Source organism: Oncorhynchus nerka, linkage group LG17 (genome assembly GCF_034236695.1).
Source record: "Oncorhynchus nerka isolate Pitt River linkage group LG17, Oner_Uvic_2.0, whole genome shotgun sequence".
Taxonomy (NCBI): Eukaryota; Metazoa; Chordata; class Actinopteri; order Salmoniformes; family Salmonidae; genus Oncorhynchus; species Oncorhynchus nerka.
In genome coordinates, this window is record NC_088412.1 from 1,655,047 (window position 1) to 1,675,834 (window position 20,788).

General features: G+C 47.7%; 1 protein-coding gene across 1 annotated transcript in view; it reads left to right on the forward strand.

The window, feature by feature from the left end:
* sema7a (semaphorin 7A (JohnMiltonHagen blood group)) overlaps nt 1-20,788 on the forward strand; it is a 99,200-nt gene that overhangs the window by 54,776 nt on the left and 23,636 nt on the right. The window contains exons 8-9 of the mRNA XM_065002836.1: nt 1,428-1,606; nt 20,421-20,529. Coding sequence (XP_064858908.1) covers nt 1,428-1,606; nt 20,421-20,529 — 288 coding nt within the window. The remainder of the gene's footprint in view (nt 1-1,427; nt 1,607-20,420; nt 20,530-20,788) is intronic.

Sequence of the window (20,788 nt, forward strand, 5' to 3'; positions counted from 1 at the left end):
CCCACAGATTCCAGTCATTCCCGAGAACAGCTGTAACAGCACCTTGTCTGTTTATTCTACTGCAGTACAAGGCCTCTCCCTTCTAGCAGCCGGGCTATTTGTTGGAGAAGACACGCTACTGTATATACTGTAATGTAGGCTAACCATACCACCTGTGAATCTTGAAGGCCACTAAACATTCTATCTACAGTATGTTATTGTTTGGATTAACCAGGAACGGAACCGTCTGTGCAGATGGACACTAGTCGGCCTTCAAAGACTCAACTTCCACTGTGAGACGTCTACAGTGCCTTGCGAAAGAATAATTTTGCACACCCAATTTTTCAGTTTTTGATTTGTTAAAAAAAGTTTGAAATATCCAATAAATGTCGTTCCACTTCATGATTGTGTCCCACTTGTTGTTGATTCTTTACAAAAAAATACTGTTTTATATCTTTATGTTTGAAGCCTGAAATGTGGCAAAAGGTCGCAAAGTTCAAGGGGGCCGAATACATTCGCAAGGCACTGTATCTCGGTTCCATGTATGTTACTGGTCCGATTAAAGGGGTCACAGTTGTGGAAAAGCATTGACAATGAAGACCTTTGTTTGGCTTGGTTTCTTTTTCAGTGTCTTTAGTTCCGATGATGTCATCATTGTGCAGGTGTATGAAGGAAGTTTATTCTGATGATGTCATCATTGCGCAGGTGTATGAAGGAAGTTTATTCTGATGTCATCATTGTGCAGGTGTATGAAGGAAGTTTATTCTGATGTCATCATTGTGCAGGTGTATGAAGGAAGTTTATTCTGATGATGTCATCATTGTGCAGCTGCATAATGAGGATGATGAGGATGATGGTGGTGAGGATGATGGTAAAAATGATAGTGGTGATGATGGTGATGAGGATGATGGTGAAGATGATGGTGGTGAGGATGATGGTGAAGATGATGGTGGTGAGGATGATGGTGATGAGGATGATGGTGGTGAGGATGATGGTGAAAATGATGGTGGTGAGGATGATGGTGATGATGATGATGGTGGTGAGGATGATGATGGTGGTCGTGGTGAGAATGAAGGTGAAGATGATGGTGATGAGGTTGATGGTGGTGAGGTTGATGGTGTTGAGGATGATGGTGATGAGGATGATGGTGGTGAGGATGATGATGGTGGTGAGGATGATGGTGATGAGGATGATGGTGTTGATGATGGTGGTGAGGATGATGGTGATGAGGATGATGGTGAGGATGATGGTGAAGATGATGGTGATAATGATGAGGGTGAGGATTATGTTGGTTATGATGATGGTGATGAGGATGATGGTGGGGAAGATTATGTAATGTTGGTTATGATGATGGTGGCAATGATGATGGTGGTAAGGATGATGGTGATCGTGGTGAGAATTATGGTGATGATGATAATGTTGATTATGGTGGTGATGTCATTCTACAGGTGGATGAAGGCGGTTCTAAGCGGTTCTTGCAGAACATGTGGACGTCGTTCCTGAAGGCTCGGCTGGTGTGTGGGATTCCCAACGAGTCGCTCTACTTTAACCGGCTCCAAGATGTCTACGTGCTCCACGCGGAGGAATGGAGGGACTCACAAGTCTATGCTCTGTTCACTAGCAGCTGGTGAGAAAATGATCCTGCCTCTGTTATCTCCCAGCAGCTCCTGTACATATGCATTCTCCCAATGCCCCAAATTCCTAACTAAATGTCGCTGGAGCGATATTCTGACTTGAGATCTGCACGCTTACCTCAGATATTCCAGCAGGTCTCCCATTGACATCAGTAAATGCTATTTGAACAGAACACAAAGATAACAGTGTTTTGTTAAACAAAGGTTCTTCCTGATGTGACCGGTGTAGATTGCCTCTGTGTTCCTGATGTGACCGGTGTAGATTGCCTCTGTGTTCTGGTTTTGATCCGAGAACAGATGACCAGAGGATCTGGGTTGGTCTAACTAGGTTTTATTTTCTGATCGTGAAAGGAAACAACTCCAGAAACGACTCCTTTTATACGCCAGCTCTGCAAAATGAACAATGAAAGGGGACATTAATAGCCATGCTAGCTCAATGACGCCATGTACAGAGAAAAATACAGTAACTAGCTAGCAGTCAACATGTAAAAGTACAGTAACTAGCCAGCAGTCAACATATAAAAGTACAGTAACTAGCTAGCAGTCAATGTATAAAAGTACAGTAACTAGCTAGCAGTCAACATATAAAAATACAGTAACTAGCTAGCAGTCAACATATAAAAGTACAGTAACTAGCTAGCAGTCAACATATAAAAGTACAGTAACTAGCTAGCAGTCAATATATAAAAGTACAGCTAGCAGTCAACATATAAAAATACAGTAACTAGCTAGCAGTCAACATATAAAAATACAGTAACTAGCTGCAATCAACATATAAACATACAGTAACTAGCTAGTAGTCAGTCAACTAGCTAGCAGTCAACATATAAAAATACAGCTAGCAGTCAACATATAAAAATACAGTAACTAGCTAGCAGTCAACATATAAAAGTACAGTAACTAGCTAGCAGTCAACATATAAAAATACAGTAACTAGCTAGCAGTCAACATATAAAAGTACAGTAACTAGCTAGCAGTCAACATATAAAAGTACTGTAACTAGCTAGCAGTCAACGTATAAAAGTACAGTAACTAGCTAGCAGTCAACATATAAAAATACAGTAACTAGCTAGCAGTCAACTTATAAAAATACAGTAACTAGCTAGCAGTCAACATATAAAAGTACTGTAACTAGCTAGCAGTCAACATATAAAAGTACTGTAACTAGCTAGCAGTCAACGTATAAAAGTACAGTAACTAGCTGCAATCAACATATAAAAGTACAGTAACTAGCTAGCAGTCAACATATAAAAATACAGTAACTAGCTAGCAGTCAACATATAAAAGTACTGTAACTAGCTAGCAGTCAACGTATAAAAATACATCAATTACTGAAATGTATAGATATCCCAAAATCATGATGGGAGACCATTATCAAACACTGTCAGTGACCCTATTCACTCATTCTAAGTATTTTAACATATAGGATTGATTAGGATTTTCATAATCTTCCTCTTCCACATGGATAGAGTAGACAGGGTAGAGGTAAGGGGGCAGGGGATGTTTATGAGAGGGAATACAGAAGGAGAAGGAAGGGGCGGGGCAGGATGTTTATGAGAGGGAATGCAGAAGGAGAAGGATGGGGGGGGGACAGGATGTTTATGAGAGGGAATGCAGAAGGAGAAGGAAGGGGGCAGGATGTTTATGAGAGGGAATGCAGAAGGAGAAGGAAGGGGCGGGGCAGGATGTTTATGAGAGGGAATGCAGAAGGAGAAGGATGGGGGGACAGGATGTTTATGAGAGGGAATGCAGAAGGAGAAGGAAGGGGGGGCATGATGTTTATGAGAGGGAATGCAGAAGGAGAAGGAAGGGGGCAGGATGTTTATGAGAGGGAATGCAGAAGGAGAAGGAAGGGGGCAGGATGTTTATGAGAGGGAATGCAGAAGGAGAAGGATGGGGGGACAGGATGTTTATGAGAGGGAATGCAGAAGGAGAAGGAAGGGGGGGCATGATGTTTATGAGAGGGAATGCAGAAGGAGAAGGAAGGGGGCAGGATGTTTATGAGAGGGAATGCAGAAGGAGAAGGAAGGGGGGGCAGGATGTTTATGAGAGGGAATGCAGAAGGAGAAGGAAGGGGGAGACAGGATGTTTAAGAGAGGGAATGCAGAAGGAGAAGGAAGGGGGGCAGGATGTTTATGAGAGGAATGCAGAAGGAGAAGGAAGGGGGGCAGGATGTTTATGCGAGGGAATGCAGAAGGAGAAGGATGGGGGACAGGATGTTTATGAGAGGGAATGCAGAAGGAGAAGGAAGGGGGGCAGGATGTTTATGAGAGGGAATGCAGAAGGAGAAGGAAGGGGCGGGGCAGGATGTTTATGAGAGGGAATGCAGAAGGAGAAGGATGGGGGGACAGGATGTTTATGAGAGGGAATGCAGAAGGAGAAGGAAGGGGGGCATGATGTTTATGAGAGGGAATGCAGAAGGAGAAGGAAGGGGGCAGGATGTTTATGAGAGGGAATGCAGAAGGAGAAGGAAGGGGGGCAGGATGTTTATGAGAGGGAATGCAGAAGGAGAAGGAAGGGGGAGACAGGATGTTTAAGAGAGGGAATGCAGAAGGAGAAGGAAGGGGGCAGGATGTTTATGAGAGGGAATGCAGAAGGAGAAGGAAGGGGGGCAGGATGTTTATGAGAGGGAATGCAGAAGGAGAAGGAAGGGGGAGACAGGATGTTTAAGAGAGGGAATGCAGAAGGAGAAGGAAGGGGGCAGGATGTTTATGAGAGGGAATGCAGAAGGAGAAGGAAGGGGAGGGGGCAGGATGTTTATGAGAGGGAATGCAGAAGGAGAAGGAAGGGGGGGACAGGATGTTTATGAGAGGGAATGCAGAAGGAGAAGGAAGGGGGGCAGGATGTTTATGAGAGGGAATGCAGAAGGAGAGGGAAGGGGAGGGGCAGGATGTTTATGAGAGGGAATGCAGAAGGAGAAGAAAGGGGGAGCAGGATGTTTAGGAGAGGGAATGCAGAAGGAGAAGAAAGGGGGAGCAGGATGTTTAGGAGAGGGAATGCAGAAGGAGAAGGAAGGGGGAGGCAGGATGTTTATGAGAGGGAATGCAGAAGGAGAAGGAAGGGGGGACAGGATGTTTATGAGGGAATGCAAAAGGAGAAGGAAGGGGGCAGGATGTTTATGAGGGAATGCAGAAGGAGAAGGAAGGGGGGACAGGATGTTTATGAGAGGGAATGCAGAAGGAGAAGGAAGGGGGGCAGGATGTTTATGAGAGGGAATGTAGAAGGAGAAGGAAGGGGGGCAGGATGTTTATGAGAGGGAATGCAGAAGGAGAAGAAAGGGGGAGCAGGATGTTTAGGAGAGGGAATGCAGAAGGAGAAGGAAGGGGGAGGCAGGATGTTTATGAGAGGGAATGCAGAAGGAGAAGAAAGGGGGACAGGATGTTTATGAGGGAATGCAAAAGGAGAAGGAAGGGGGCAGGATGTTTATGAGGGAATGCAGAAGGAGAAGGAAGGGGGGACAGGATGTTTATGAGAGGGAATGCAGAAGGAGAAGGAAGGGGGGCAGGATGTTTATGAGAGGGAATGTAGAAGGAGAAGGAAGGGGGGCAGGATGTTTATGAGGGAATGCAGAAGGAGAAGGAAGGGGGGCAGGATGTTTATGAGAGGGAATGCAGAAGGAGAAGGATGGGGGGGCAGGATGTTTATGAGAGGGAATGCAGAAGGAGAAGGAAGGGGGGGCAGGATGTTTATGAGAGGGAATGCAGAAGGAGAAGGAAGGGGGCAGGATGTTTATGAGAGGGAATGCAGAAGGAGAAGGAAGGGGGGCAGGATGTTTATGAGAGGGAATGCAGAAGGAGAAGGAAGGGGAGCAGGATGTTTATGAGGGAATGCAGAAGGAGAAGGAAGGGGGGACAGGATGTTTATGAGAGGGAATGCAGAAGGAGAAGGAAGGGGGCAGGATGTTTATGAGAGGGAATGCAGAAGGAGAAGGAAGGGGAGGGGGCAGGATGTTTATGAGAGGGAATGCAGAAGGAGAAGGAAGGGGGGACAGGATGTTTATGAGAGGGAATGCAGAAGGAGAAGGAAGGGGGGGCAGGATGTTTATGAGAGGGAATGCAGAAGGAGAAGGAAGGGGGGACAGGATGTTTATGAGAGGGAATGCAGAAGGAGAAGGAAGGGGGCAGGATGTTTATGAGAGGGAATGCAGAAGGAGAAGGAAGGGGGCAGGATGTTTATGAGAGGGAATGCAGAAGGAGAAGGAAGGGGGGACAGGATGTTTATGAGAGGGCATGCAGAAGGAGGAGGAAGGGGGGCAGGATGTTTATGAGAGGGAATGCAGAAGGAGAAGAAAGGGGGAGCAGGATGTTTATGAGAGGGAATGCAGAAGGAGAAGGAAGGGGGACAGGATGTTTATGAGAGGGAATGCAGAAGGAGAAGGAAGGGGGGCAGGATGTTTATGAGAGGGAATGCAGAAGGAGAAGGAGGGGGGCAGGATGTTTATGAGAGGGAATGCAGAAGGAGAAGGAAGGGGGGCAGGATGTTTATGAGAGGGAATGCAGAAGGAGAAGGAAGGGGGCAGGATGTTTATGAGAGGGAATGCAGAAGGAGAAGGAAGGGGAGGACAGGATGTTTATGAGAGGGAATGCAGAAGGAAAAGGAAGGGGGGGCAGGATGTTTATGAGAGGGAATGCAGATGGAGAAGAAAAGGGGGAGCAGGATGTTTAGGAGAGGGAATGCAGAAGGAGAAGGAAGGGGGAGGCAGGATGTTTATGAGAGGGAATGCAGAAGGCGAAGGAAGGGGGGGACAGGATGTTTATGAGGGAATGCAAAAGGAGAAGGAAGGGGGGGCAGGATGTTTATGAGGGAATGCAGAAGGAAAAGGAAGGGGGTACAGGATGTTTATGAGAGGGAATGCAGAAGGAGAAGGAAGGGGGGCAGGATGTTTATGAGAGGGAATGTAGAAGGAGAAGGAAGGGGGGCAGGATGTTTATGAGGGAATGCAGAAGAAGAAGGAAGGGGGGCAGGATGTTTATGAGAGGGAATGCAGAAGGAGAAGGAAGGGGGGCAGGATGTTTATGAGAGGGAATGCAGAAGGAGAAGGAAGGGGGGACAGGATGTTTATGAGAGGGAATGCAGAAGGAAAAGGAATTGGGGGGCAGGATGTTTATGAGAGGGAATGCAGAAGGAGAAGGAAGGGGGGCAGGATGTTTATGAGAGGGAATGCAGAAGGAGAAGGAAGGGGGGCAGGATGTTTATGAGAGGGAATGCAGAAGGAGAAGGAAGGGGAGGGGCAAGATGTTTATGAGAGGGAATGCAGAAGGAGAAGGAAGGGGGGCAGGATGTTTATGAGAGGGAATGCAGAAGGAGAAGGAAGGGGGGGCAGGATGTTTATGAGAGGGAATGCAGAAGGAGAAGGAAGGGGAGGGGGCAGGATGTTTATGAGAGGGAATGCAGAAGGAGAAGGAAGGGGGACAGGATGTTTATGAGAGGGAATGCAGAAGGAGAAGGAAGGGGGGCAGGATGTTTATGAGAGGGAATGCAGAAGGAGAAGGAAGGGGGGCAGGATGTTTATGAGAGGGAATGCAGAAGGAGAAGAAAGGGGGAGCAGGATGTTTATGAGAGGGAATGCAGAAGGAGAAGGAAGGGGGGCAGGATGTTTATGAGAGGGAATGCAAAAGGAGAAGGAAGGGGGGCAGGATGTTTATGAGGGAATGCAGAAGGAGAAGGAAGGGGGGCAGGATGTTTATGAGAGGGAATGCAGAAGGAGAAGGAAGGGGGACAGGATTTTTATGAGAGGGAATGCAGAAGGAGAAGGAAGGGGGGGCAGGATGTTTATGAGAGGGAATGCAGAAGGAGAAGGAAGGGGGAAGCAGGATGTTTATGAGAGGGAATGCAGAAGGAGAAGGAAGGGGGGGGGCCAGGATGTTTATGAGAGGGAATGCAGAAGGAAAAGGAATTGGGGGCAGGATGTTTATGAGAGGGAATGCAGAAGGAGAAGGAAGGGGGGGACAGGATGTTTATGAGAGGGAATGCAGAAGGAGAAGGAATTGGGGGGCAGGATGTTTATGAGAGGGAATGCAGAAGGAGAAGGAAGGGGGGAGGGGCAGGATGTTTATGAGAGGGAATGCAGAAGGAGAAGGAAGGGGCGGGGCAAGATGTTTATGAGAGGGAATGCAGAAGGAGAAGGAAGGGGGGCATGATGTTTATGAGAGGGAATGCAGAAGGAGAAGGAAGGGGGGCAGGATGTTTATGAGAGGGAATGCAGAAGGAGAAGGAATTGGGGGGGCAGGATGTTTATGAGAGGGAATGCAGAAGGAGAAGGAAGGGGGGGGCAGGATATTTATGAGAGGGAATGCAGAAGGAGAAGGAAGGGGGGGCAGGATGTTTATGAGAGGGAATGCAGAAGGAGAAGGAAGTGTGCAACATTAAAAAAGGCACTTACAGCAACAAAAGGAATGTACACTAATATCAGGCTTGGGAACTATAAAAATGTTTTGTAATAGTTATACAACATGAAATTCAACACTTTTTACACCGAGGAAGATAACCGTGTTCTGTTAAAGGTTCTTCATGAGGAAGATAACCGTGTTCTGTTAAACAAATCGGCCCAGAATCAAAATGAATGACTTACCAGAATCCCCCCAGAAGCGGCCCGATACAAATTTAAATAAATGTATACAAAATTACCCGATTTAGTCATTTTAAATATTACACATTTTATACATACAAATTATACCATGTGAGAGTGCATGCGCCTGGCCCGCAACAGGAGTCACTACAGCACGATGACAACCCGGACAGCCAATCCCTCCCCTAATTCGGATGACCCTGGGCCAATTGTTCATCATCTCATAGGTCTCCCGGTCGCGGCCGGCACGGGTTTCGAACCAGCATCTGTAGCAACGCAGTTTGCGTTGTGATGCAGTGTCTTAGACCGCTACACCACTCTGGAGGCTCCATCCACAAAGTTTTTAATGCGTATCAACTGTCTTGCACAAAATACTAAAATACTACACAGGACTCTTAAAGAATTTCATTTAAATGTTAATTGTATTTTTTGTTCACAGAAACAATGAAGAAAAAATGGCAAAATAAATAAATAATGAAATGTAAATTTTTAAAGTAGCCCATGTAATCATCTGCCAGAGAGTAGCCCCAATAGGCCCGAGCCCCAAGTAATATATTTGGGCCAGATAACTCTCACTGGAATCGTCCTAAGCCCCAAGTAATATATTTGGGCCAGATAACTCTCACTGGAATCGTCCTGAGCCCCAAGTAATATATTTGGGCCAGATAACTCTCACTGGAATCGTCCTGAGCCCCAAGTAATATATTTGGGCCAGATAACTCTCACCGGAATCGTCCTGAGCCCCAAGTAATATATTTGGGCCAGATAACTCTCGCCGGAATCGTCCTGAGCCCCAAGTAATATATTTGGGCCAGATAACTCTCACCGGAATCGTCCTGAGCCCCAAGTAATATATTTGGGCCAGATAACTCTCACCGGAATCGTCCTGAGCCCCAAGTAATATATTTGGGCCAGATAACTCTCACCGGAATCTGCCCAAGCTCAATCCCCACATCCTAGCCATAAGTAATACTGCCAAAGGCGGCCCAGACTCAGACCACATGACGTCGACCGAGTCTGACTCTCAGCCGAGTGCCCCGACTCTAAGCCGGAATCGACCCAGATCCACTGTGCTTCCTGAGAAAAAGAACCGTGTTCTGTTAAACAATGGTTCTTCCTGAGGAAGATAACCGTGTTCTAAACTTCTTAGAGCCAGCAGAACACCTGTCGACAACTTCCAGTGAAATTGGAGGGCGCGCCATTGGGGGGTACAGTGGTAGACCTGATCACCGACAATGATGCCTATAGGGAGGAGGTCAGAGACCTGGTCGTGTGGTGCCAAGACAATAACATCTCCCTCAACGTGATCAAAACAAAGGATTGTGGACTACAGGAAAAAGAGGACCGACCACGCCCCCATTCTCATCAACGGGGCTGTAGTGGAGCAGGTTGAGAGCTCCAAGTTCCTTGGTGTCCACATCACCAACAAACTAACATGGTCCAAGCACACCAAGACAGTCGTGAAGAGGGCACAACAAAAACATATTCCCCCTCAGGAGACTGAAAAGATTTGACATGGGTCCTCAGATCCTCAATGTTCTACAGCTGCACCATCGAGAGCATCCTGACTGGTTGCATCACTGCCTTGTATGGCAACTGCTCGTCCTCCGACCGCAAGGCACTACAGAGGGTAGTGCATATGGCCCTGGTACATCACTGGGGCCAAGCTTCCTGCCATCCCAAATCAAATCAAATTTTTATTTTCATCCGGGACCTCTATCCCAGGCGGTGTCAGAGGAAGGCCCTAAAAATGGTCAGACTCCAGCCACCCCAGTCGTAGACTGTTCTCTCCGCTACCGCATGGCAAGCAGTAGTCTAGGACCAAGAGGCTCCTTAAGATGGTCAAGAGGATTCTAAACAGCTTCTACCCCCAAGCCATAAGACTCCAGAACATCTAATCAAATGGCTACCCAGACAATTTGCATTGCCCCCTCCCCCGCATCCCTCCGCCTCTTTTACACCTACTGCTACTCTCTGTTATTATCTATACATAGTCACTTATATAGTAATATAGTAACCTACATGTACATATTACCTCAACTAACCGGTGCCCCGGCACACATTGACTCTGTACTGGTACCCCCCTGTATATAGCCTCCACATTGACTCTGTACCGGTACCCCCTGTATATAGCCTCCACATTGACTCTGTACCGGTACCCCCCTGTATATAGTCTCCACATGGACTCTGTACCGGTACCCCCCTGTATATAGCCTCCACATTGACTCTGTACCGGTACTCCCTGTATATAGCCTCCACATTGACTCTGTACCGGTACCCCCTGTATATAGCCTCCACATCGACTCTGTACCGTTACCCCCTGTATATAGTCTCCACATTGACTCTGTACCGGTACCCCCTGTATATAGCCTCCACATTGACTCTGTACCGGTACCCCCTGTATATAGTCTCCACATTGACTCTGTACCGGTACCCCCTGTATATAGCCTCCACATTGACTCTGTACCGGTACCCCCTGTATATAGCCTCCACATTGACTCTGTACCGTTACCCCCTGTATATAGTCTCCACATTGACTCTGTACCGGTACCCCCTGTATATAGCCTCCACATTGACTCTGTACCGGTACCCCCTGTATATAGTCTCCACATTGACTCTGTACCGGTACCCCCTGTATATAGCCTCCACATTGACTCTGTACCGGTACCCCCTGTATATAGCCTCCACATTGACTCTGTACCGGTACCCCCTGTATATAGCCTCCACATTGACTTTGTTCCTGTACCCCCTGTATATAGCCTCCACATTGACTCTGTATCGGAACCCCCTGTATATAGCCTCCACAGTGACTCTGTACCGGTATCCCCTGTATATAGCCTCCACATTGACTCTGTACCGGTATCCCCTGTATATAGCCTCCACATTGACTCTGTACCAGTACCCCCTGTATATAGCCTCCACACTGACTCTGTACTGGTACCCCCTGTATATAGCCTCCACATTGACTCTGTACCGTAACACCCTGTATATAGCCTCCACATTGACTCTGTACCGGTACCCCCCTGTATATAGTCTCCACATTGACTCTGTACCGGTAAACCCCTGTATATAGCCTCCACATTGACTCTGTACCGGTACCCCCTGTATATAGTCTCCACATTGACTCTGTACCGGTACCCCCTGTATATAGCCTCCACATTGACTCTGTACCGGTACCCCCTGTATATAGCCTCCACATTGACTCTGTACCGGTACCCCCTGTATATAGCCTCCACATTGACTTTGTTCCTGTACCCCCTGTATATAGCCTCCACATTGACTCTGTACCGTAACACCCTGTATATAGCCTCCACATTGACTCTGTACCGGTACCCCCCTGTATATAGTCTCCACATTGACTCTGTACCGGTAAACCCCTGTATATAGCCTCCACATTGACTCTGTACCGGTACCCCCTGTATATAGCCTCCACATTGACTCTGTACCGGTACCCCCTGTATATAGCCTCCACATTGACTCTGTACCGGTACCCCCTGTATATAGCCTCCACATCGACTCTGTACCGTTACCCCCTGTATATAGTCTCCACATTGACTCTGTACCGGTACCCCCTGTATATAGCCTCCACATTGACTCTGTACCAGTACCCCCTGTATATAGTCTCCACATTGACTCTGTACCGGTACCCCCTGTATATAGCCTCCACATTGACTCTGTACCGGTACCCCCTGTATATAGCCTCCACATTGACTCTGTACCGGTACCCCCTGTATATAGCCTCCACATTGACTCTGTACCGGTACCCCTGTATATAGCCTCCACATCGACTCTGTACCGTTACCCCTGTATATAGTCTCCACATTGACTCTGTACCGGTACCCCCTGTATATAGCCTCCACATTGACTCTGTACCAGTACCCCCTGTATATAGTCTCCACATTGACTCTGTACCGGTACCCCCTGTATATAGCCTCCACATTGACTCTGTACCGGTACCCCCTGTATATAACCTCCACATTGACTCTGTACCGTTACCCCCTGTATATAGTCTCCACATTGACTCTGTACCGGTACCCCCTGTATATAGCCTCCACATTGACTCTGTACCGGTACCCCCTGTATATAGCCTCCACATTGACTCTGTACCGGTACCCCCTGTATATAGTCTCCACATTGACTCTGTACCGGTACCCCCTGTATATAGCCTCCACATTGACTCTGTACCGGTACCCCCTGTATATAGCCTCCACATTGACTCTGTACCGTTACCCCCTGTATATAGTCTCCACATTGACTCTGTACCGTTACCCCCTGTATATAGTCTCCACATTGACTCTGTACCGGTACCCCCTGTATATAGCCTCCACATTGACTCTGTACCGGTACCCCCTGTATATAGTCTCCACATTGACTCTGTACCGGTACCCCCTGTATATAGCCTCCACATTGACTCTGTACCGGTACCCCCTGTATATAGCCTCCACATTGACTCTGTACCGGTACCCCCTGTATATAGCCTCCACATTGACTTTGTTCCTGTACCCCCTGTATATAGCCTCCACACTGACTCTGTATCGGAACCCCCTGTATATAGTCTCCACATTGACTCTGTACCGGTACCCCCTGTATATAGCCTCCACATTGACTCTGTACCGGTACCCCCTGTATATAGCCTCCACATTGACTTTGTTCCTGTACCCCCTGTATATAGCCTCCACATTGACTCTGTATCGGAACCCCCTGTATATAGCCTCCACATTGACTCTGTACTGGTACCCCCTGTATATAGCCTCCACATTGACTCTGTACCGGTACCCCCTGTATATAGTCTCCACATTGACTCTATACCGGTACCCCCTGTATATAGCCTCCACATTGACTCTGTACCGGTACCCTCTGTATATAGCCTCCACATTGACTCTGTACCGGTACCCTCTGTATATAGTCTCCACATTGACTCTGTACCGGTACCCCCTGTATATAGCCTCCACATTGACTCTGTACCGGTACCCTCTGTATATAGCCTCCACATTGACTCTGTACCGTTACCCCCTGTATATAGTCTCCACATTGACTCTGTACCGGTACCCCCTGTATATAGCCTCCACATTGACTCTGTACCGGTACCCCCTGTATATAGTCTCCACATTGACTCTGTACCGGTACCCCCTGTATATAGCCTCCACATTGACTCTGTACCGGTACCCCCTGTATATAGCCTCCACATTGACTCTGTACCGGTACCCCCTGTATATAGCCTCCACATTGACTTCGTTCCTGTACCCCCTGTATATATCCTCCACATTGACTCTGTATCGGAACCCCCTGTATATAGCCTCCACATTGACTCTGTACTGGTACCCCCTGTATATAGCCTCCACATTGACTCTGTACCGGTACCCCCTGTATATAGTCTCCACATTGACTCTATACCGGTACCCCCTGTATATAGCCTCCACATTGACTCTGTACCGGTACCCTCTGTATATAGCCTCCACATTGACTCTGTACCGGTACCCTCTGTATATAGCCTCCACATTGACTCTGTACCGGTACCCCATGTATATAGCCTCCACATTGACTCTGTACCGGTACCCCTGTATATAGTCTCCACATTGACTCTGTACCGGTACCCCCTGTATATAGCCTCCACATTGACTCTGTACCGGTACCCCCTGTATATAGTCTCCACATTGACTCTGTACCGGTACCCCCTGTATATAGCCTCCACATTGACTCTGTACCGGTAGCCCCTGTATATAGCCTCCACATTGACTCTGTACCGGTATCCCCTGTATATAGCCTCCACATTGACTCTGTACCAGTACCCCCTGTATATAGCCTCCACACTGACTCTGTACTGGTACCCCCTGTATATAGCCTCCACATTGACTCTGTACCGTAACACCCTGTATATAGCCTCCACATTGACTCTGTACCGGTACCCCCTGTATATAGCCTCCACATTGACTCTGTACCGGTACCCCCTGTATATAGCCTCCACATTGACTCTGTACCGGTACCCCCTGTATATAGCCTCCACATTGACTCTGTACCGGTATCCCCTGTATATAGCCTCCACATTGACTTTGTACCGATACTCCCTGTATATAGCCTCCACACTGACTCTGTACCGGTACCCCCTGTATATAGCCTCCACACTGACTCTGTACTGGTACCCCCTGTATATAGCCTCCATATTGACTCTGTACTGGTACCCCCTGTATATAGCCTCCACATTGACTCTGTACATGTACCCTCTGTATATAGCCTCCACATTGACTCTGTACCGGTACCCCCTGTATATAGCCTCCACATTGACTCTGTACTGGTACCCCCTGTATATAGCCTCCACATTGACTCTGTACCGTAATACCCTGTATATAGCCTCCACATTGACTCTGTACCGTAACACCCTGTATATAGCCTCCACATTGACTCTGTACCGTAACACCCTGTATATAGCCTCCACATTGACTCTGTACCGGTACCCTCTGTATATAGCCTCCACATTGACTCTGTACCGGTACCCCCTGTATATAGCCTCCACATTGACTCTGTACCGGTACCCCCTGTATATAGCCTCCACATTGACTCTGTACCGGTACCCCCTGTATATAGCCTCCACATTGACTCTGTACCGGTACCCCCTGTATATAGTCTCCACATTGACTCTGTACCGGTACCCTCTGTATATAGCCTCCACATTGACTCTGTACCGGTACCCTCTGTATATAGCCTCCACATTGACTCTGTACCGGTACCCCCTGTATATAGCCTCCACATTGACTCTGTACCGGTACCCCCTGTATATAGCCTCCACATTGACTCTGTACCGGTACCCCCTGTATATAGCCTCCACATTGACTCTGTACCGGTACCCCCTGTATATAGCCTCCACACTGACTCTGTACCGGTACCCCCTGTATATAGCCTCCACATTGACTCTGTACCCGTACCCCCTGTATATAGCCTCCACATTGACTCTGTACCGGTACCCCCTGTATATAGCTTCCACATTGACTCTGTACCGTAATACCCTGTATATGGTCTCCACATTGACTCTGTACCGGTACCCCCTGTATATAGCCTCCACATTGACTCTGTACCGGTACCCCCTGTATATAGCCTCCACATTGACTCTGTACCGTAATACCCTGTATATAGCCTCCACATTGACTCTGTACTGGTACCCCCTGTATATAGCCTCCACATTGACTCTGTACCGGTACCCCCTGTATATAGCCTCCACATTGACTCGGTACCGGTACCCCCTGTATATAGTCTCCACATTGACTCTGTACTGGTACCCCCTGTATATAGCCTCCACATTGACTCTGTACCGGTACCCCCTGTATATAGCCTCCACATTGACTCTGTACCGGTACCCCCTGTATATAGCCTCCACATTGACTCTGTACCGGTACCCCCTGTATATAGCCTCCACATTGACTCTGTACCGTAATACCCTGTATATAGCCTCCACATTGACTCTGTACCGGTACCCCCTGTATATAGTCTCCACATTGACTCTGTACTGGTACCCCCTGTATATAGCCTCCACATTGACTCTGTACCGGTACCCCTGTATATAGCCTCCACATTGACTCTGTACCGGTACCCCCTGTATATAGCCTCCACATTGACTCTGTACCGGTACCCCTGTATATAGCCTCCACATTGACTCTGTACCGTAATACCCTGTATATAGCCTCCACATTGACTCTGTACTGGTACCCCCTGTATATAGCCTCCACATTGACTCTGTACCGGTACCCCCTGTATATAGCCTCCACATTGACTCTGTACCGGTACCCCCTGTATATAGCCTCCACATTGACTCTGTACCGGTACCCTCTGTATATAGCCTCCACATTGACTCTGTACCGGTACCCTCTGTATATAGCCTCCACATTGACTCTGTACCGGTACCCCCTGTATATAGCCTCCACATTGACTCTGTACCGGTACCCCTGTATATAGCCTCCACATTGACTCTGTACCGGTACCCCTGTATATAGCCTCCACATTGACTCTGTACCGGTACCCCCTGTATATAGTCTCCACATTGACTCTGTACCGGTACCCCCTGTATATAGCCTCCACATTGACTCTGTACCGGTATCCCCTGTATATAGCCTCCACATTGACTCTGTACCGGTACCCCCTGTATATAGTCTCCACATTGACTCTGTACCGGTACCCTCTGTATATAACCTCCACATTGACTCTGTACCGGTACCCTCTGTATATAGCCTCCACATTGACTCTGTACCGGTACCCCCTGTATATAGCCTCCACATTGACTCTGTACCGGTACCCCCTGTATATAGCCTCCACATTGACTCTGTACCGGTACCCCCTGTATATAGCCTCCACATTGACTCTGTACCGGTACCCCCTGTATATAGCCTCCACACTGACTCTGTACCGGTACCCCCTGTATATAGCCTCCACATTGACTCTGTACCGTACCCCCTGTATATAGCCTCCACATTGACTCTGTACCGGTACCCCCTGTATATAGCCTCCACATTGACTCTGTACCGGTACCCCCTGTATATAGCCTCCACATTGACTCTGTACCGTAATACCCTGTATATAGCCTCCACATTGACTCTGTACTGGTACCCCCTGTATATAGCCTCCACATTGACTCTGTACCGGTACCCCCTGTATATAGCCTCCACATTGACTCTGTACCGTACCCCCTGTATATAGCCTCCACATTGACTCTGTACTGGTACCCCCTGTATATAGCCTCCACATTGACTCTGTACCGGTACCCCCTGTATATAGCCTCCACATTGACTCTGTACCGTAATACCCTGTATATAGCCTCCACATTGACTCTGTACCCCCTGTATATAGCCTCCACATTGACTCTGTACCGGTACCCCCTGTATATAGCCTCCACATTGACTCTGTACCGGTACCCCCTGTATATAGCCTCCACATTGACTCTGTACCGTAATACCCTGTATATAGCCTCCACATTGACTCTGTACTGGTACCCCCTGTATATAGCCTCCACATTGACTCTGTACCGGTACTCCCTGTATATAGCCTCCACATTGACTCTGTACCGGTACCCCCTGTATATAGCCTCCACATTGACTCTGTACCGTACCCCCTGTATATAGCCTCCACATTGACTCTGTACTGGTACCCCCTGTATATAGCCTCCACATTGACTCTGTACCGGTACTCCCTGTATATAGCCTCCACATTGACTCTGTACCGGTACCCCCTGTATATAGCCTCCACATTGACTCTGTACCGGTACCCCCTGTATATAGCCTCCATATTGACTCTGTACTGGTACCCCTGTATATAGCCTCCACATTGACTCTGTACCGGTACTCCCTGTATATAGCCTCCACATTGACTCTGTACCGGTACCCCCTGTATATAGCCTCCACATTGACTCTGTACCGGTACCCCCTGTATATAGCCTCCACATTGACTCTGTACTGGTACCCCCTGTATATAGCCTCCACATTGACTCTGTACCGGTACCCCCTGTATATAGCCTCCACATTGACTCTGTACCGGTACCCCCTGTATATAGCCTCCACATTGACTCTGTACCGTAATACCCTGTATATAGCCTCCACATTGACTCTGTACTGGTACCCCCTGTATATAGCCTCCACATTGACTCTGTACCGGTACCCCCTGTATATAGCCTCCACATTGACTCTGTACCGGTACCCCCTGTATATAGCCTCCACATTGACTCTGTACCGGTACCCTGTATATAGCCTCCACTTTGACTCTGTACCGGTACCCCCTGTATATAGCCTCCACATTGACTCTGTACCGTAATACCTGTATATAGCCTCCACATTGACTCTGTACTGGTACCCCCTGTATATAGCCTCCACATTGACTCTGTACCGGTACCCCTGTATATAGCCTCCACATTGACTCTGTACGGTACCCCCTGTATATAGCCTCCACATTGACTCTGTACCGTAATACCCTGTATATAGCCTCCACATTGACTCTGTACTGGTACCCCCTGTATATAGCCTCCACATTGACTCTGTACCGTACTACCCTGTATATAGCCTCCACATTGACTCTGTACCGGTACCCCCTGTATATAGCCTCCACATTGACTCTGTACCGGTACCCCCTGTATATAGCCTCCACATTGACTCTGTACCGGTACCCCCTGTATATAGCCTCCACATTGACTCTGTACTGGTACCCCTGTATATAGCCTCCACATTGACTCTGTACCGGTACCCCTGTATATAGCCTCCACATTGACTCTGTACCGGTACCCCCTGTATATAGCCTCCACATTGACTCTGTACCGGTACCCCTGTATATAGCCTCCACATTGACTCTGTACCGGTACCCCCTGTATATAGCCTCCACATTGACTCTGTACCGGTACCCCCTGTATATAGCCTCCACATTGACTCTGTACCGGTACCCCCTGTATATAGCCTCCACATTGACTCTGTACTGGTACCCCCTGTATATAGCCTCCACATTGACTCTGTACCGGTACCCCCTGTATATAGCCTCCACATTGACTCTGTACCGGTACCCCTGTATATAGCCTCCACATTGACTCTGTAACGGTACCCCCTGTATATAGCCTCCACATTGACTCTGTACTGGTACCCCCTGTATATAGCCTCCACATTGACTCTGTACCGGTACCCCCTGTATATAGCCTCCACATTGACTCTGTAACGGTACCCCCTGTATATAGCCTCCACATTGACTCTGTACCGTAACACCCTGTATATAGCCTCCACATTGACTCTGTAACGGTACCCCCTGTATATAGCCTCCACATTGACTCTGTACCGGTACCCCCTGTATATAGCCTCCACATTGACTCTGTAACGGTACCCCCTGTATATAGCCTCCACATTGACTCTGTACCGTACACCCTGTATATAGCCTCCACATTGACTCTGTAACGGTACCCCCCCTGTATATAGCCTCCACATTGACTCTGTACCAGTACCCCCTGTATATAGCCTCCACATTGACTCTGTACCGGTACCCCCTGTTTATAGCCTCCACATTGACTCTGTACCGGTACCCCCTGTATATAGTCTCCACATTGACTCTGTACCGGTACCCCCCTGTATATAGCCTCCACATTGACTCTGTACCAGTACCCCCTGTATATAGCCTCCACATTGACTCTGTACCAGTACCCCCTGTATATAGCCTCCACATTGACTCTGTACCGGTACCCCCTGTTTATAGCCTCCACATTGACTCTGTACCGGTACCCCCTGTTTATAGCCTCCACATTGACTCTGTACCGGTACCCCCTGTATATAGTCTCCACATTGACTCTGTAACGGTACCCCCTGTTTATAGCCTCCACATTGACTCTGTAACTGGTACCCCCTGTATATAGCCTCCACATTGACTCTGTACCGGTACCCCCTGTATATAGCCTCGCTATTGTTATTTTACTGCTGCTCTTTAATTACTGGTTACTTTTATTTCTTATTCTTATCCGTATTTTTTTTAAACTGCATCGTAGGTTAGGGGTTCGTAAGTAAGCATTTCACTGTGAGGTCTACTATACCTGTTGTATTCAGCATTTCACTGTAAGGTCTACTATACCTGTTGTATTCAGCATTTCACGGTGAGGTCTACTACACCTGTTGTATTCAGCATTTCACTGTGAGGTCTACTACACCTGTTGTATTCAGCATTTCACTGTGAGGTCTACTACACCTGTTGTATTCAGCAGTTCACTGTGAGGTCTACCTACACCTGTTGTATTCAGCAGTTCACTGTGAGGTCTACCTACACCTGTTGTATTCAGCATTTCACGGTAAGGTCTACCTACACCTGTTGTATTCATCGTTTCACTGTGAGGTCTACTACACCTGTTGTATTCAGCATTTCACGGTAAGGTCTACCTACACCTGTTGTATTCAGCATTTCACTGTGAGGTCTACTACACCTGTTGTATTCAGCAGTTCACTGTGAGGTCTACCTACACCTGTTGTATTCATCATTTCACTGTAAGGTCTACTACACCTGTTGTATTCAGCATTTCACGGTGAGGTCTACCTACACCTGTTGTATTCAGCATTTCACTGTGAGGTCTACTACACCTGTTGTATTCAGCATTTCACTGTAAGGTCTACTACACCTGTTGTATTCGGCATTTCACTGTAAGGTCTACTACACCTGTTGTATTCGGCACATGTGATTAATAAAATTGGATTTGATTTGAAGATGAACAATCTAACCTGAGTCTAACCTGTTCTCTCCACCAATAGGAATGCTACAGCTGTCTGCGTCTACTCCATGGAAGAGATCGACAGGATATTCCAGAACTCTCCCTTCAGGGGATACAGTAAGGACATTCCCAACCCAAGACCCGGAACAGTAAGGAATTCTGACTATTTTACATCTTCCAGGACAATAGACATATGTTCTATTCTGCAGCTACATGTACATCTCTGCTCTCGTTAACAAAGGAGTCTGTTGTCTTCTTAACCTAAAGAATCAGACATATTTCAGCCAGTGTCATGTGGACCATAACTAACAAGTGACTGAAAAAAAAAGGAAAATTTGAGACTCATTATTCCAGGGTGGATAGGGGGAAAATGTGTCTCTGTGCGCCTTATAGGAACATCAGTATTCC